Source organism: Calonectris borealis, chromosome 6 (assembly GCF_964195595.1).
Source record: "Calonectris borealis chromosome 6, bCalBor7.hap1.2, whole genome shotgun sequence".
In the NCBI taxonomy this organism is placed as follows: Eukaryota; Metazoa; Chordata; class Aves; order Procellariiformes; family Procellariidae; genus Calonectris; species Calonectris borealis.
In genome coordinates, this window is record NC_134317.1 from 40,757,362 (window position 1) to 40,775,241 (window position 17,880).

At 38.4% G+C, this 17,880-nt stretch overlaps 1 protein-coding gene across 1 annotated transcript in view; it reads right to left on the bottom strand.

Moving 5' to 3' along the window:
• The window catches only part of BARD1 (BRCA1 associated RING domain 1), a 46,667-nt gene that overhangs the window by 25,342 nt on the left and 3,445 nt on the right, over nucleotides 1-17,880 (bottom strand). Inside the window, exons 3-5 of the mRNA XM_075153738.1 lie at nucleotides 17,151-17,296; nucleotides 9,348-10,348; nucleotides 399-479 (exon numbers count right to left, since the gene is read on the bottom strand). Of these exons, the coding sequence (XP_075009839.1) occupies nucleotides 399-479; nucleotides 9,348-10,348; nucleotides 17,151-17,296 (1,228 nt within the window). The remainder of the gene's footprint in view (nucleotides 1-398; nucleotides 480-9,347; nucleotides 10,349-17,150; nucleotides 17,297-17,880) is intronic.

Here is a 17,880-nt window from a genome sequence, read left to right on the forward strand (position 1 = left end):
TTTATATTCTGTAATTCAAGTGAGCAATTTTTTCATTCAACTACTTGATATATTTCCAAAATGGTAAAAAACACTGAGGACATTAAGAACTCATAAAATATACACATTGTCTGCAATTGATCGTTTTCTAGTTATCATAGTTGTATTTTCTGCATTTGCAGAATCGCAGGCTGAGAGATTTCTTGGCATGCCCTACCCCAGCAAAGGAGAGTTGGATTTGGGCAGGTCAGTAGATGCTAATAAATTATTTTAAACTTGTTTATCATCACTTCTTCACTTTGCATAATTCTTTGTCACCTCAAAGCGTGTAAAGGGAACAAAAGTATGGGAGAGGAAAGGAGGGATGAAATAAAATCTTACTAGAAGACAGATGACAGAAAAAAGTCTTCAACACTCACCAGTGGTGTCCAGCCAGCATTATCTTTGACATTGGGATCTGCCCCATTTTTCAGCAGCTGTTCAACAGCTGCTACATCACCCTACATAGGAAAAAAACCATAGTTATTAAAAAGTAATGAAGAAGATACATAAAGATAACAAAAATTTACGACATGCAGAATTATAAGTTTAGCTGCAATAAAAATGTAATGATACAAGTCTTCCATTTAGATATTGTCAGGATAACAAAAACTCAGCTGGTTTGGAGACCATGGTTTATCATTACTGTTCATTTAGAAGCACCTACACATTTTACACAAATATATATTTTTAGATAAAAACGATGCACAAAACAGACAACTCAGAATAAATGGACAAGTTTGTGCTGATTGCAATCTGTCCACTAGAGCCAACTGCAATGATTAAAATCAGGAACCTTTATTCAGAATTTCCTTGTCCTTCAGACTGGATTTTTTTCAAACTAATCTAAATAACTGGCTAGAAACATGCATAGGTGAAATAGATTAATAAGCCTGACAAGCTTCTATAAACTGTTTTTCCACAAGTGAAAAGGAAAAGGGAAGGGGAAAGAGTTTTATTTAACACTGCAATTACTACTCATGTTGAATCTCACTGGCACTTTCTCTGACAGTTACTCTACCAAAATAGTTTTCATTTGCTTTTTGGAAACACACTATATTCAGTTTTTACTATAAGCAAGGAAATGTACTTGGAAAAAGGTGGAAACTGATGCAGAGATTATGGGAAGAGGAAAGAGGCTGACTAGAGACAAGGCGAAGGAAGCATCTGGGCAGAATTTGTGAATCAGAGGTTTTGACGCTCTTAAAAGTCAAATATAAGAGAGAAAGTTAGTAATAAGATTGGAGCATACACAGATGCAGCTATAAATAGGCAAGGAGAAGCCTCCTGCGGCAAGCTGAGGCAAGGAAATCTCTGCAGTGCAGGTCGTCTTAAAAGCAGGTGGGGAAAGTAACCCAAAGAGACTAAAACCAAACAGATTCTGACCCCGTACTCCTTTCACAGCACCGTCCGCACCCCAGCATATTGGTATTTAAAACTCACTTTGCGCCACGTCAGCCAGTTCCTGCTTCTGGTATTTGTTACTACAGAGCAGCAATTGCAAAGGTCTGCCCTACTGGAAGAGGCACCATGAATTCTGTTCCAAAATTTTTGCTGCAATGCTGGGAACCCTCCCACAGCTGCAGGTACACAGCTAATGGGTCCAGGCTGTCCCACACCTCTCAGCATCGGGTACCACCTCTCGGCCAGAGCAATGATCTACCTGCACTATTGCAGATTAGGAGCAGTTACACTCCATTTCTCAGCTGACAGAGTAACAGGGAAGGAGGAGATTGCCAAGTGTCACCTAATGACCAAAACTACCTAAATAATGCAAGCTTTTCAAAGGCTAAACTAGCATAGTAGGCCTCAAGTTTCTGCATGGCTTGCCACTAATGCCCCAATTCTTTTTATTTTAGGTTTTGAGGTATTTTTGGGTAGGGTTTTTTTGGTTTTGTTTTGTTTGGGTTTTTTTGTTTGGTTGGTTTTCTGGGTTTTGTTTGTTTGTTTGTTTTGGTTTTTTAGGATCTACCCCAACCAAGCATTTCAAGATGACCACTAACACTTTACCTAGACCAGGGTATTGTGATTCCCAATGAAGAGACTAATATACAAACTGATATCTAGCTCTTGCCCTTGGCCAAACTTGCAATATATAAAATATTAGGACCTGGAGGGGGGAAGAGAAGTTTAATCCATGACATACAGGAAGTTCCGGGCCCGTAAGTAGTAGCAAGTCAAGGAATTCCTAACTCGCCACAGCATACCTTAGAAAAAGTGTGAGAATATTAAATTAAGCTTTAAATACAACAAAAATAAACTTAATCCCATTTTTTGTTATCAAGGAACACTTTGGAAAAACAGAATAGCTTTAATCTTCGCTCTTCAGAGAAAATATTAAGGCAGATTCTGCTCAGCAGAAATAAATCCAGCAAGCAACAATTGGAAACTCAAAATTCACCAAAAAAATGCTGAGAACCATCAGCTTTACAACAGTCAAACAAATTAACATATCAGAGATAAATTTCATGTATTACATTCACAACCTAGATGTCCCAACAAAATGTTACCTTTCAAAGCAATTAAAGAATACGCTGCTGTTAGAATACTTTATGGTTGCAAGGTAATAGACATGCATCAAATCTGAAGAGCTATTCAGAGGCAGCTAAGACAGCGCTCAGCATTAGACCTTTTTCTACAGAAAGAAGATACAATTAGCTATAATGAGTGAGATCTGAGCTTATCATATAAAGTTAAGTTTGCAAATACATACAGCAAGGGTTTGACATTTCAGGAGTACTCCGTTAGAGCAGTAAGCATAGCTAATAATTTGTGTGGGCATTAGGTAGTATCACAGCTTTTCAGAACAGTTATGTGAACGTTGATTTGTAAAACATTACTGCAGTTTTATCAAAGGAAATGTTGCTGGTGTGGACACCAGTACTGACAACATCCACAGAATGAAATCGAGGTCTAAGTCAAAATTAGAAAATTGGCATTTTGCTGTTTACAGCAGAAAAATATTGTCATCACCTCAGCTGTAAATGGAACCTGCTCCCTGCAACTGGCACCTAGCAATGAGAGTGACAGAAAGGGAGGGGAAGCTGTCATGCCAGCTGTACTGCGCAATGCCTGGATAGGTGCTGTCAATCAGGATTACAAGAGATATGTTAACAAAACTGTTCATAGCTAGGAGAACACGCCTTTTGTCCCCTCAGAGGCTCTTCAGTCAGTTACTATATTGCGAATATTTAGTTAAAAAGGGGAAGACGAAATTTTAAGAAGCAGATCCTTAGCAGACATGCGCTAGGGTCCCTCCTGCAAAGAGGACCACCATCATCTGATAGTGATGCACAAGTAAAAAAAAGTGCAGTTAACACATTGACCACTTCTATCAGAGTTGATGGAATTACTCACACATTTAAAAGTTAATAAATGTTTTGCTCAACTCTAAACAAGAAAGGCCACCTGGTAAGAGCAAGTCCTAGCCACAAATATCAATATACTATGTGTCTTTCCTCCACAAGAAAGCGGAAGAGACTACACCTATACCCACCTATTGCTTTGAGATTACTTATTCAAACATGCTTCATAAAGTCGTGTTTTGACTACTACTGAAACAGACTTTGTACATTTAGCCCCTTGAGTTTACTTGATCTAGCAATGCCAGCATAAAATCAGCAGTCCCAAATACGGAGTCATAACCGTACCAGACGATACGAGGAGGGGCCCTCACAGCTTGTCTTAGCAGTCTGTAGCAACAGCAGAGTGGAAACGTAACTGGAGATACTACTTGTTCAGAAGTAGAGAACAGGACAAACACCAGGTAGAAAAATGCTAACGTTAACAATCCACAGGGAAGTGTTTATTTTTAAATCTCATTATCAATGAAGGATTACAACCAGCTTCTGAAGAGGCAGAAACTATGTAGAATGTAAAATTATCCTTTTGGAAGAAACAAAGCAAAGGACATTTTAAGCTCATAACCAAACTTATGCATAGTGACAATGCAATAATGCAACGGGTTTGCTCTTCCTCTGCGACAGCCTAAGGGAGCTCTGAAAACCATAGAAGCAAGAAAGGCATTGGGGTCATCTGTTGGCAGATCTAGAAGACAGCATTAGCTTACACAGAGAAGGGTATTTACACAGCTTTACAAACACTTCCCTCCCAATGAGAATTTAGCTCCTGCAGACACAGATGGCGTAAGCCCAGAAAACCATCCTCACTTGGCTTAGACAAGGTTTTTCCTTTTGTTTTTGTTTTTTTTCCCCCCAAGTCAATTGTGTCACAATGTTAATGCAGACAGTTCGTTAAGGCAAGTGTTCTTTTAGCCCTATTTTCTAGGTGGGGTTTTTTTTTTTTCCCCATTTTACCCTTTACTATTTCCATTAACCATAGATATTTTCCACCCGAAAGTCGCAATTAAATTATTAAGTTAATGAAAACGCATTCTACCAGTTCAAAAAAGACAGATCCAAATAATTAAGGCAGTACATGAAGATGAAGCTAAAAACCCGTATCATATCAACCAAACACTTCTCCCTTTATTTGCAAAGGTAACCAAGTGACTTCAATCTTTAGGTCAAACAAATGAACGAAAGAACCCATCCAAATACATTTGCTTGTTTAAGTTATGGCAGGGGGGGAGGAAAACAAGGTTATTTACAACTCATAATAAGTGGTCAAAGAGAGCAAAAATGAGTCACAGAGTGTTTATAATAATTGTGAATGCTCCAAGCAACTCTTTCCAGGAACCAGCGAGTTTCTCACCTCAAATTTCTCTAAATTAATTCCCTACCCAGCAGACCATTTATTAACTTTCAAGTAGCTATGCTTAACCTTTAACAAAAAGAAAACATTCAAGAAGTTAAGTTTAACCCACCTCAGAAACAAGAGAAGTAACAACTAAGCATTATCAAAAAAGAAATGGCAATTTGTTTCTAGGCTTTCAAATCAGTATTTGGAAGATGGATTGCTTTGACTCATGGCCAGTTTTCATATTCTTAAGTTCTGCATTTGAAACTATTACACTTCTTCATATTTGTCTTAAGCTACCTGCTGGATACCACCCATAGTGAGGAGGCTGCTTACCATTCCAATACCACTTGGCTTTAACATTAGAGAATCAAATGTCAAACTACAACTTCAAACCAGTCTCAGGTGCTACACCTGCATCTGAGGCATCCTGCTAGATTCTGCCAGCAGGCCTCATTTCTCCAGTGAAATGGGTATTATACACACAGCTAAGTCACCTGCCACACAAAATCATGAGGTCTGGACAAAAAGACCTTGGACCAACGGACACAATCATTCACTGGGAAGCAGCTGGCAGGAACAATGCTGTCTATCCACTGCCTTTTGCTCAGGGGAGGCTGTGCAGCAGCACAACTCCCCTCTTGTACCTAAAGGCTCAAGAGGAAAGGCAGGAGAGGAGACGTTCCTCCCACGGACATGGGTGACCCAACACTCAACCATGATACATACCCATCTGGTACCAAAAGCGAGGAACTGCATAGCTGACTAGGTCAGAGACACCTGAAAAAGGATCTAAAAGGTATTCTAACGTTGGCCATCACATGCTCACAAAATCACAAAATCTTCTTGCACTCTTTCTAATGTGTCATTAACTGGTAACAAAGCAATAAAAAGGAAGAACAGTCTCACAGGCTCAGAAGGAATTATCTAATAATTATTACAGTGTTAAGTATAATGAATATGAAGAATCCAGCACAGCAGGCTAGCCAGGGTGAAGCCTTTATGAAGGCCCTCCTAGTCAACTGTCAAAACTAAAGGGTCCCTGGAACAGGAGGTAACCAAAACTGGTCCCAGTGCTCCTTCTCCAGACTAAGCAGATGCTCTGCACAGATGCAATTTCTTTTTTCCTCAGAACAGGGACAACTCTCTAATTGCTTTTAACTTGAAGCATAAAAATCAAAACCTTTTCCCAGCTACCTCCCATCCATTTCTTTGTAACAGTGCGGTTGTTGCCATGGTCCTATGTTATCCTATTGCATTGCAGTTCGCTATTCCTCTTCCTGGAATCCATAGTGGCAGCGATTCCACATCACCTCCCTTGTCAATGCATAAGAAACACAGGCACAACCAAGACCTGAAATTCTGTACCAAGAAACTATGGGTTTTTTTCTCTCCGTAATAGAGAGATTTTAAGCAGATTTAAGACTCTATATTAACTAGTTAAGTAGTACTGTGCTGCATTTTTAATTGCCAGGTAAGAGCTAGTCCTGTGAACAACTCATTATTTCACTGTAAAAAAATTCCTATGCGGAAGGGCTATTGCTTGGGCAATTTCCCACCAGTTTAGAATATTAGGAGTGCAATGGGTCACGTTTTGTATTTTAAACTAATTGGAAGTTTTATCTTTAATGACTATGAAGGAAGATAAACATGACTGCTGGTTGCTATGGGAAGAGCCACATTTATTTTAATTTATTAGTTTAACTCAGCATTAAGTTCAGCCACACTAGAACCTTTCTTGAGAACCATTTTGATTTCAGTAAGTTAATAACTAGTTGTAGTAAACAGGGACAATCCCTCAGAATCATTTGAAACAGCACAATACTCTTAATTTTAATGCCTGACAATGTTGTTTATTATCTCTTTTAAATAACAAAAAAAGGAGAACTCAATTAGCTTTAATTAAATTCAGGGTATTAGACCCTAACAGCTAATGAAAATAATACAGATTTATTTTTATAATTAATAAAGTCCCAGAGAATTAGACTTTATTTCACTTTGAGGGGAGGGTGGCAGCTACAAGTCTGTTTCCCATTACACACATGGAAAAACGTTACTGGCTGTGGAAAAAATAACAAAAAAAATCACCTATAAAACAAAACTGGAAGAGAAATATTTCTTCCATAAACAGAAAAAATGACAGGGCTATTTTGAAAAAAAAAACACAATGAGAATATACATATAGCAGAGAGCTTAGTATTTTCAAGACCAGCTTCTTTGAGAAAACACATTTATCAGTTCTATAGCAGGGTTTCTACAGCCTAGAAGAGCTATCTAGAAACATACAGGTTATACAAAAGATATTTGCATGCAAAAAAATGTTTTCTTGCAATTGCCACACATCCCCAGCAGATTCATAGCAATTAATCTACTACTATTTCTTGTTTACTGCTTCACAAAGTAAAATGTTAGCAAAACCCATGACCAATAGTTCTCTATAAAGACCAAGTCCTCACATCATGTTGGCTTGAGCAACTTAGTCTTAATCCACTTCGACATGGACTAGTAACTGTGCCAGCATTTACTGGCTACCAGGGGATGCAGCATCTTAGGAATGCCATAATTAACGTATATAACAAGAACAAAGAACACCACAGATGAAAGGAGATAATCTGTATAGATCCTTCTATAGATTAGGATCTGAGGTTCAGAGACAGTAAAATAACTTTCTCAGAGTTGCACTGGAAGTTTAGTAGCTGGAAATGGAGATACATGCAAGTAAACAAAGACCATAACCAAAAGACCACTCTCCTTGCCTTATTTTAATTACCTTTAAAAGAGAGTGGTAACTCTGAGATCACCCTGAAGCCCTACCTAGTTAAACAAGCCTTTACTAATGAGCACCTCAACACAAATGGAATTGACGAATTAAAATCACAGCAGAACTAATGAGGAACAGAAGCAACTTCCCATTTTAGCTCAATAATTATAAACATTAAAAGAAGACACCAAAATGAATTCACACACAGGACTGGAAAAAGCATTCATGTGTCTGCCCACCTCACTGCCTACACTACAGCTGGAGGTCAGCTTTGCAGCCCACTGAAATAGCCTTACCCTTTCTCAGAGGGCTGTACCAATGCCAACAGGCGATGCCAGCCACACTTACTAACCTTGGATAGCCAAAACTTGTTTATTCTTTTTATCTATAGCATCAATCGTTTAATTTTTACTCATTTATCTTCAAAATTCTTTGCAATGAAAAACCACATTATCGGTATATTATTGTTTACTCCAAATCTCACAATAAGTATCAGACATATAGCTGGAAACCACACCTGTGTGAAAATTTGTCAAGGTAGATCAATTTTTTTTTAGAACCAGTCAGTCATAATAGTATTCTTTACAAATTCCCAGAAAATCACGGAAGGATAATTTGTAAACAGTGTTTTAATAAAAAGGAATATACAGGACTTATGATGAGAGGTAACAAGAGATCCATTCTTTAAAGCTCTTGAGTCCTGTGAGGACAATGTTTCATTTTCTTCTCCGTAATTCCATATTAATGGCATCAAGTAAGATGCCAACTCAGCTGCCACTTCCATTTAAAAAGGGCTCATGCAGCAGGAGTGGCTTATTAGAATGCCTTTGAAGAGGACACAGTTATTTATCAAGAACAGTCCTTGTCTCAACAAATAGAAATGCTGTATAAATGTCAGGATGCTTACAGGTGAATCAATTCTACCAGTATAGGCAGTTTACTAACCACACAGTATTTCCGTATTATGATTTAGCACAAAGTACATTTAAATTGCCAGACTACAAACTCTTTGAAACGACCTCTCAGAAGAGAGCTGCCATATTAGTGCATCTGATGAGTCAACTGTAAGCATTCAGCTCACCCTACCTGCATGCAGCTTTTCCATAGTAATAGGGGAGGACAGGCCTTGCAAAAAGCAAAGCCATGAAGCTCCACCACAGCAGGAATTGGCCAAGATAACAACAGCAAAAGGAGTGACAGCTGTCATTCCAAGAATAACATTGATCCTACACAAAAGCGAAGTCTACTGAGAATATCCCCACTCTCTCCTAATTCTCCCTTCTCCATTAGCTGTGAGGACAACATGCTCAGAGCACAGGGCTCAGCATGGGAATCACGGGGTGCAGCACTTAGTTTCTCTTGAGTCAACACTTGCATCAGATGGAGGATCTCAAAGATTATGAAATAGTCCACCTCAATTAAGGTTCCATAGAGTTATCTTTATATAGGTAATTCAGATCTTGTCCTGGCTGAGTTACCAGGTCAAGTTAAGCTGATCAAGATCACTCCGTGCGATCTGAAATACTTAGCTAAACTCCTCATGACAAATCACAGAGACAGCTTTCTGGCACATAAGGCAGAAACATTTGAATGCTTATCACTTCCTAGAACTCATAGGTATAACTGACACTGTAGTACATTGAGTTTCTCAAGTATAACCATCTTTGATTATTCCAATAGTCGTTTCTTTATGAAATCAGAGAATCAGGTTGGAAACTCCCCAATAAACCTAGAAGAAAAAGACCACAAGATGAGTTTTCCCCCCTCAGATATAGGATGTACTGAAGTAACTGCTTTCCAGGATATTTTTAATATAACATTGTCTTTTTAAACCCCTGTTTAAAGTTGAACTAGAAGATGACGGTCCTACCTTGATGGAAGCAACATGGAGCAAAGACTCTCCTTTGTAATTTCTTCTGGCAATTGTGTTACCACCAGGGGACTTCAACACAGAAGGACCGTGTGGTATTCCTACTTGATTACAAGTCTTAGAAGTAGGTGGGGTAGAGGGAGATTTTGAAAGTGAAGGACTATATATTGCTTGAAAGACTGCAGAGCTTCTTGTCTTCATTACGGTGTCAGTGAGTTTCGATACAGAGGAAGAAATCCGAACTGGTGTCTTGTGTTCAGTCGCTGGGGAGATGGCGCAACCCTGAGATAACTCCTTTAAGCAATCTGCTTGACTGACTGACTTCCCAATAATGCTCCTCTCAGCTCTTCTTGGTCTTTTAGACTGAGAAGTAACTGGAAGTCTGGATTGCTCCCTTCGACGTTTTAAAGGTGTAGTTTCATTCGATATTGACAGTGATGTCTCTGTAGCACAATTTTTTTCCTTGCTGACTTGCGCAGGGCACGCAACCTCACTGTTATCTTTCTTCTCTGAGGATTTTACCTGGGGCGATATTTCCACATTTTCTGTATTTTTGCTGGAGTCAGCTTCCTTTACAGACTCCTGCTGAAGTGTCTCTTCAGGGCTATTTGGTTCTGGAGTGCACAGGACTACCGGTTGACTGCAGATGGTCACACACTTTTCCTTGGGAGTCTTCTCCTCAACTCCTCCTTTCTGCTCAGGCTTCTCTAAGCGCCACACTTTGTTAATGTCTGCTAGACGTTTCTTCTTTGTTTTCTTACTCTGTCTCTGTGTTGGCTTTTTTGTCAGCTTGGAGGGATTTTCATGAGGAGGGGAAGGAAAGAAATCATAAATTGAAGATGCGTCTTGACAAAGGTCGTCGCTTTTAGTCTCAGGCTGACTCTTGTTCAGGACACATCGAATCTTCCTACTTCTTGGGCTGAACCACATTTTTATCTGTTCCTTCTTATTCTTTTTTCCAAAGTCTGAGACAGTTGGTGTGGACATATCTTCTGTTGAATCTAAGTGCATCAGGGAAGAGAAAAAATAATTTATAGAGTACTCTTCAGTAGAAGATTGCAAAGAAAAAAGATCAGAGTAACAACTGTAACAACTGATGAAGTGTTACTAAATACAACCTGAGTGCCTTAATTTCTTCTGAAGAGACACATGTAATGGCTTTAAAACAACTGGCAAGGTCACACGCCACTCTGGAGTTCAGGGATCCCAGTGCAGCAAAAGCTATCCACTAGGCAAGTGAGCACCCTGGTAGAGAATCTCCTCAATAGTCTGGGTTCACAATGCAGCACGTGCGTAGATTTCTGTCCAGGTTATAGAGGGGAGAGAAGCTGGTTCTCTCACTGGGTTTTCCTTGGAAATAGGTTTAACAAAGCGGTCTGTGCATACACAAGAGCACAGAAACAATTGTCTAAAAAGATATTAGAGTTCATCCTGTAGATGAACAGGAAGAATAACCGCAAACAAGCAAAAATAACATCCTTGTAAGAATGTTGAACATTCCTGAGAAATTTTGACTGATTCCACAGATATACCAGATGAATCAGAGGAACATACAGAAAATCTGTAAGTAATTGTGTCCTGTCATTTGATCCTTTACCCCTTCGTAGTAAATAATTCCAAGGAAGCTACACATTTTGATGATCTCAAACATTTCTTTAAAAATATGCAGTGAAGCAATTTTATAAGTCACATCGTACAGCATATTACAAATCAATAACCAAGATGACGGAAGAATATCCTGTACTCCCAGTGCATGAAATAACATTTGAGAACAAGGACTATAAATGGTGTCCTCAATGGCTTAAGAATAAGTTAAGGAGCATAAAGTGACCTCTAAGTTAGACACTAATTTAATTTGACAACAACTTTTGCACTTCGAACTGTAACAGATTTTTTACAGATTCCTTCTTGGAAACCTAAGTTATTTTAGGTTATTTGGATAAGTCCTCCAACATAAACGCACAACTCATTCTTTCTGTTGCCTCCAATCTCAGGGACTAAACTACCATTCACAAAAGTCTGGTGATTTATAGCAATCAGTCACAAAGCCAATATTGATTTTGCCTAGTGAGGCAAGTAGGGTATTACCATTATTATCTTTAAACAGAACTAAGACCAAGATTAGTGGATTTTTTAAACATTCTTGAAATAAACTATACCAAGTCTCGATTATTAAAAGTGAAAGACAGACACTGCAACAATGTGTTACTTTCACTTCGGTGCATTAACTTTCTACGGATAATTTGTCTTCTCCATACTTTCTCTTCTATTTTTGGTGTTAGTAACTATAGCCTGTTTTCCACAGCAAGCTGTGATAAACTCACAGATAGCAGACAAACTAGTCCCAATTCCTTAGCGACAAAAAAAAAAGTTTGAAATTCCACTTAAAACAAAACCATATAGCTAGTAATTCAACACCAAAATAGACATTTGCAGTTTTCTTTTAAAGCAATATTTCAAGGTTAAATGTTTCCTTCATCTTGATTTAAATGACCCTTCTTACTCCTCGAATTAAAATATGCTAGATATTAGGAGATGTAGCTAAAGGAATATGTAAGGCATCAGACTAAAAGCGTCTTTAAGAATACAGCTCAAGGCTAGCTGATCAATCATTTAGATATCTAAAGATAATCATCAGGCACAGAACTGCTCCTATTTGGTTTTCCTGTAGGGCTGGGCTTGGTGCAAACAGGAAAAAAAGCACTGAAATTGAGACTGAAATCTCATAACTAGCTAGCCTTCAGAAAGACAGCATATCCAATTTCATTCTGACAATAACATCTAAAAAAAGGAAGAGCTTGATTGCAAACAGATGCAAAATATAAAACACAGTTACTATTTACTTGTCTTGTCTTCACTGTTTACACAACTAGCAGATTTTCTTCTAAAATATTTACCTTGCTAGAACTATCAGTCATCTCCAAGTAAAGAACAAGAATAAAATCAGCTTGCAAAAGTAATTTGTGCGACAATTTTGTGATGGCCACAATTCTTTTTGATATGTATAGCACAGTAAGACTTTAAAGTCCAAGTGACAAATTCAATCAAAGGCACTGTCCTTCAAAAGTAGGATCTAAAGTGGCATAACACAGTTAAGTATTTACACTGGAAGCTATGTATATACCACTTCTGGCAGCAAGAAAGCTTGTGAAAAATCAACCACAAGGGTTCTTAAACTGATCTGTTCATTACTGGTTTCTCAGCAGGGACTTACTAGTCAGGTTACTAAAACCTGCTGAAAAGACACCAAATAAATATTTCCCCAGGATTATTTTTCCTCATATGCAACTACTTTAGGTGTAAAAGAGTATGTTGCACGTTTTAGAACAGGGAGGCACTCGCGGAACATGATTAAAAGGCCACGCATACTTTGAAAAAGATCTGTCACATCTAGAGGCCAGCCACGCACACCCAGGGCATCTCCATAGCCTCTGGGGAAGAAACGGCAGTATCTGTCAGGGTGTGTGTTGTCTCCCAGCCATTCTTCAGTAACTCCATCCTTCGGAATACTCTGTAGCTAACATCAACTTTACCTGAACAGTTCTGGGTAGCATCTGCAAAAAAACATTATCCTTAGACTCTGCTGCCCCTTTCCTCCATTTCCAAAGAGTACAAGGTAGGGAGTAGAAGTAATAAGGACAAATGGCCAATCTGCCCTCCCTGAAAATCGATGATTGCACCCAGAGCTGCGAGAGGGGGAGAGAGAGAAGAGACACAATGCTAAGAAACTGAAAGTTCTTATGGCTTAATATGTAAATGTTAATTTATATAAAGAAGGTATTATCTGATAGCTAAGTGCATTCAGTTAAACTACCTTTAGAGAAAATTGCTCATAGAAAAATCGATCCAAAGAAATTCTTTGCTGTCTCTACGTTGGAAGCCAGAGCTTGTGTCTCAACAGGAATGAAAAAATTACTATATATGATTAATTGTCTTTTTAATACATAAGAAGTATCCTGCCAAAATTTTTAGAGATGCATGGAGACAAGGTAAGTCAGTAAAGCATGCCTTACTAATTCTAGATTTTAAGCATCTGCAATAGTGTAAAGACTATCCACAATAACAGTATTAGAATCAGTCTATAATAAATGCAGTAAATTTACTTCTCATTACCTATTAAACATAACATTCATATACACAATATATTAACTGAATTATTTCTAAACTAGACTTATTTGCACATAATAAGGCCAAGTTTCTCAATGCTGACATTTAATAGAGTTGAATTTCTTAAGTGTTAAAAGGGTTGAGAGTAGACAAAAACATTAGGAGATACACAGCACCTTGCAGCTAGAGAGCTACATCTCCTCTGCTGTAGTGCAATAACAGGCTAGAGCAGGAAAAAAAGGAGCAATTAGAAAATGTGGTTTAGCTATCATTAATCTGCATCAAAGGAATATAATGATGCACATTGTGTGCCTTTCAAATTATTCTCTATTATGGGTTTCAGAACAGAAGTTGAGAAATCTCTTTGACAAACTAGTCCCTTATTAAAAATCAAAGGGAAGTGCTTTGGTACCATCTGTGCAACATTAGTGCCTTCACTGAAGAATGATTATTTTGCAAGTTAAGTATTCAACACAAGGGGAAAAAGGGAGAAATTCCAGCTATTCAAAAACTCATCTTTAGCTATTATGAAAAATGTCATAGCATACATGAAATGCAATGTAATCTGTTACAACAGGAGTTCAACGTCTTTCCTCCACATCAGTAAACGCGAAGCTAAATTATGATACTATAAAGGCTAATCAGAAGTTAAACCTCTCCTACTGTCCACCAGCATCAACAAGAGCTTAGGAAGTTTTGGGCAACACCTGCAAGGTCTAGCTCTGTATGAGAAGAGGGGAGGAAGGCTTGCTGTTTAACTGTGTTAGAGTGAAGCAGATTATGTTACAAAGAATACAGTAAAATCATCTATAAATGGTTGTTGTGAAAATTTACGACAATCTCTTCTTTTTAAAGAACATCACAAAGAAAAATCCGCTGAAGTATTTAGAAATTCACTTTCAAAGCCATTACTGTAAATCAGCCTTCTTCATCTCCAGTATACTATATACACTATGCCCATGATTCAACAAGTTCTTACTAATTGCCCACCTATGAAGCCTATCATCCCATCAACTCCAATTCTCAAGATGTCTTGGACTCTGCAACGTTAGAGCTAAAGATTTTGAGGTGCGGACATCCCATCTATGAAGCCTGCCAGCCAGATAGCTTCCCATTACCCTCGTAAAGGTACAACACCAGACAGTGAAAAGGTCAGACAGTTCTCCTCACCTTGCCACGGACTAAGGATATAACATCTCTAACAAGTGAATTAATTTTGAGACTCAGCATTTGCTACCTGTAGTTTGCATTTTCTAGCCAGTTTCAGGTTCGTTGTTTGCCAATTCCCCTTCAGTCGTCCCAGTACTATTCTGCAGTGTCATTTGCTGTGCTTCCCTTTAATTTAAAAGGGAAGTATCAGCTGTTTTGTGTAGTCTTTCCTGAATTACTTGCTGCTGCTTCTTAGAAGACACACGCTGTTTGGCAAAAAGCTATCCTTATCCCAACGGAGTACAAAGTGAGATCCCTCTCATACCTACTGTGGAACCTCAGGGTACAGGGATTTTTATACTTGAAATATTCACACGTGAGCTTAACCCCATCCTTTTCAGTCACGGTAGTTCTGTGGTTTTTTAAAGACAACACACACAACTTACTGCATTCACTAGGTCTGTCGCAGATTAAAAAATGGGTAGTATGATGCATTTGCATTAGAAACTTCAGTGTGAACAAGGATCTCAAACAGAAGCCTTGAGACAAGCCACAATTGTCTTAAAACAAGGCATATAAAACAAATAGGCAAAAGGGATATAAACCAAAAATACAGAAAGATTCCTTTTTCAACTGCTTCTCTTCCTTTCCTCCATAGAAAGATTGATTTTTTGGTCTGTTTCCTTTACTGGAACACAAAATACAATTTCTAACCTCCTAACAAAAAAGAAAAGAAAATATTGTTGACAGGAATGTGGTAGAATTACAGTGGCGTAAGAACATGAAAGCAACTCTTTAACAAGGGAGGCCCTGATTCTCCAAACTCAAACATATTTCACTTGGTATACATTAAGTTCAAGACATACATCTATGGGAGGTGACAGATTTGCCAGAGCTGAGTGACAAAACATCCTAAAGGATTTGCTCTCAAAATCTCTAAAGCTACAGCATCCTGTGATTTGCCATACTACAACACATAACTGGCTGTTGTCAGAGGTGTGCTCATTTTCTTACGTATCCAAACCATTCCTGACAGTGAACTATCACCAACTCAGGAGGTTCTTCCCTTAAGCACAGTATGAAACATCCAAAAAGCCATTAATCCTTAGTACAGGGCAAAGACTACAAGTGATGGAAAGTAATCTCCCACATCAGTTCATAACTTTAGCTCCAAATAAAACACTCTTGTGAACTTCCATTTTGTGTCTGCTTTTAAGTTGGAACAAGGAACAATAAAAAGAACCTCATCTAGTTCTGTGGTTTAACCATACCATGCAAACCTTATTTTAGAAGAACTATAGGATTGTATGTATTATGCAACTCCTAGTACAGTTTGTAAGAGTTAATCCAGCTGTAAGAATTCTCCAAAACACCTAAACAGTATCAATATTATCATATTGTATTTTAAATGCTTTATTTATAGCATCACAAATAGCTCCTCTCAGAGATTCTCCTCCTACCATATTTTTAAAAGCCTTCACCACTTAAAACATTTCCCTGAAATCCTATTTAAACCATCATCTGTATTTTCTATGCTCCGGAAGATTTAATCACCACAGGATTTTATATCTATATAAAATGTATTCCTTTACAGTTGAATGTAGGCTTCCAGCTTCCTCACTTAAATGCATTTTGATGTCAATAAACAGCTACCCCATAAATGAACATGAAGGTGCTGATGGGATTAGACTTAGGAAAAGAATCTTTAATTTAGACAAACATATTAGGGAGCAACAATGAAGGAAGAATTACCTTTTCTGTATCTGACAGCTAAATGAATGTTTTCTAAAACTTGGTATTACAAGAAAATGCTCCTCTCTGAGCTTGCAGAAGACACATACATTCACCTACGCTTATTTCACTTCATTTTTTCCTACTTTGACAATCAGCCTAAAATTTGATAAAGAGATGAATTCCCAGAGTATGATCTCTGCAATCTTCTAGCACAGTCAGCAATGACAAAATTCCATTGTAGCAGACTAGCTGATTATTAGGGACCAGAAAATAAACGAGTTAAGACTTGCCTCCTTCCCCTTTCAGGCAAGGAACACAGATAATTTTTTCTGTGTGCAAAAACCCTAAACTGAAAATTACTGAGACAGCATGCATGCCTCAGAGCACAAATACACAAGAGGCAAGAGAATATGTGCATTAATCCTTTAACAGGGCCCCCCTAAAGAAGTGTACACTGCAGTACATTACACATTTGTGCTCCCCTAAGAGCACAAGGTATGACAACTTGTGCCCCTGGTTTGCGCAACTAACTGCCACGTGACTTGGGAATCTATCCCACTTTTGTCTAATTTTGGAAGACAGATTCTAATGAATTATGGACTAACCTGCTCATGCAGACTTCTTAGTAAAACAGATTCAAAGAACGAGCAATCCATACAGACAGTTCTCTTCAAATCAAATTTTCCAAACATGATTCGGAACAGCCTTTCAGAATCTTAAACAGGGCTGCACTGTTCATTCTCTGTAAAGCCCGTGAAATGAAATGGAGGGGTCTGGATTCAACAGCTGTCAGAGACCCAGGTTTGCTCTTACCTGAGGTGTCCGCACCCAGTAGATGCCGCAGTTTGCTGCAAAGCTGAATCATGTTATCTAGTTGCCGGTTTATCTGTGCATCTTGCACCCAGGCTGGCACGTGGCACACCGGGCATTCTGTGCCAACACAGTCACCCACGCAAGATCTAAAAGTCAAATGTAAAAATCCATTATCCAGCGTAAGTTATCTGCTTTACTCGCTATCAACCTTTTCATAGCCAAACGCTCAGCAAGAATCCTTATTTTAGCATTGACAAACCACTATTGTAAAGCCCACGTGAGTTAGTCTCAAATGCAGGAGAGGACATATTTATCACGGCAAGCGACAAGCCATAATTAAGCAAGACAAGTCCAGAGCCTTGTCAGGACACTGTCATGAAATATGTGGTATCTTGTGACTCCCACAGACTCACAAGCTGATCCAAATTTTCAAGGTATGCTAAAGCTCTGTTGCTGTTTGTTTCCAGATAACAATTAGGCTCAAACAGTTAAAACTACACATTCTTTTACACTTCAGCTAAAGGTAGGGCTATTCTTCTGCAGCCTTCTATTTTTAAACAAGTGACAGAAAGCCAACCCACAGTAAACTATCATTTCCACTTTTTCCTACTTAAAATTTTCTTGATATTGTGAAGTTTCACCTGTCTGAACACTTCTCCGTAAGAAGTCCCACAAGGATCTGCAGGTATTCCATCAGAGTATTCCATCACTTTTCTCTTTCAGAGCACTT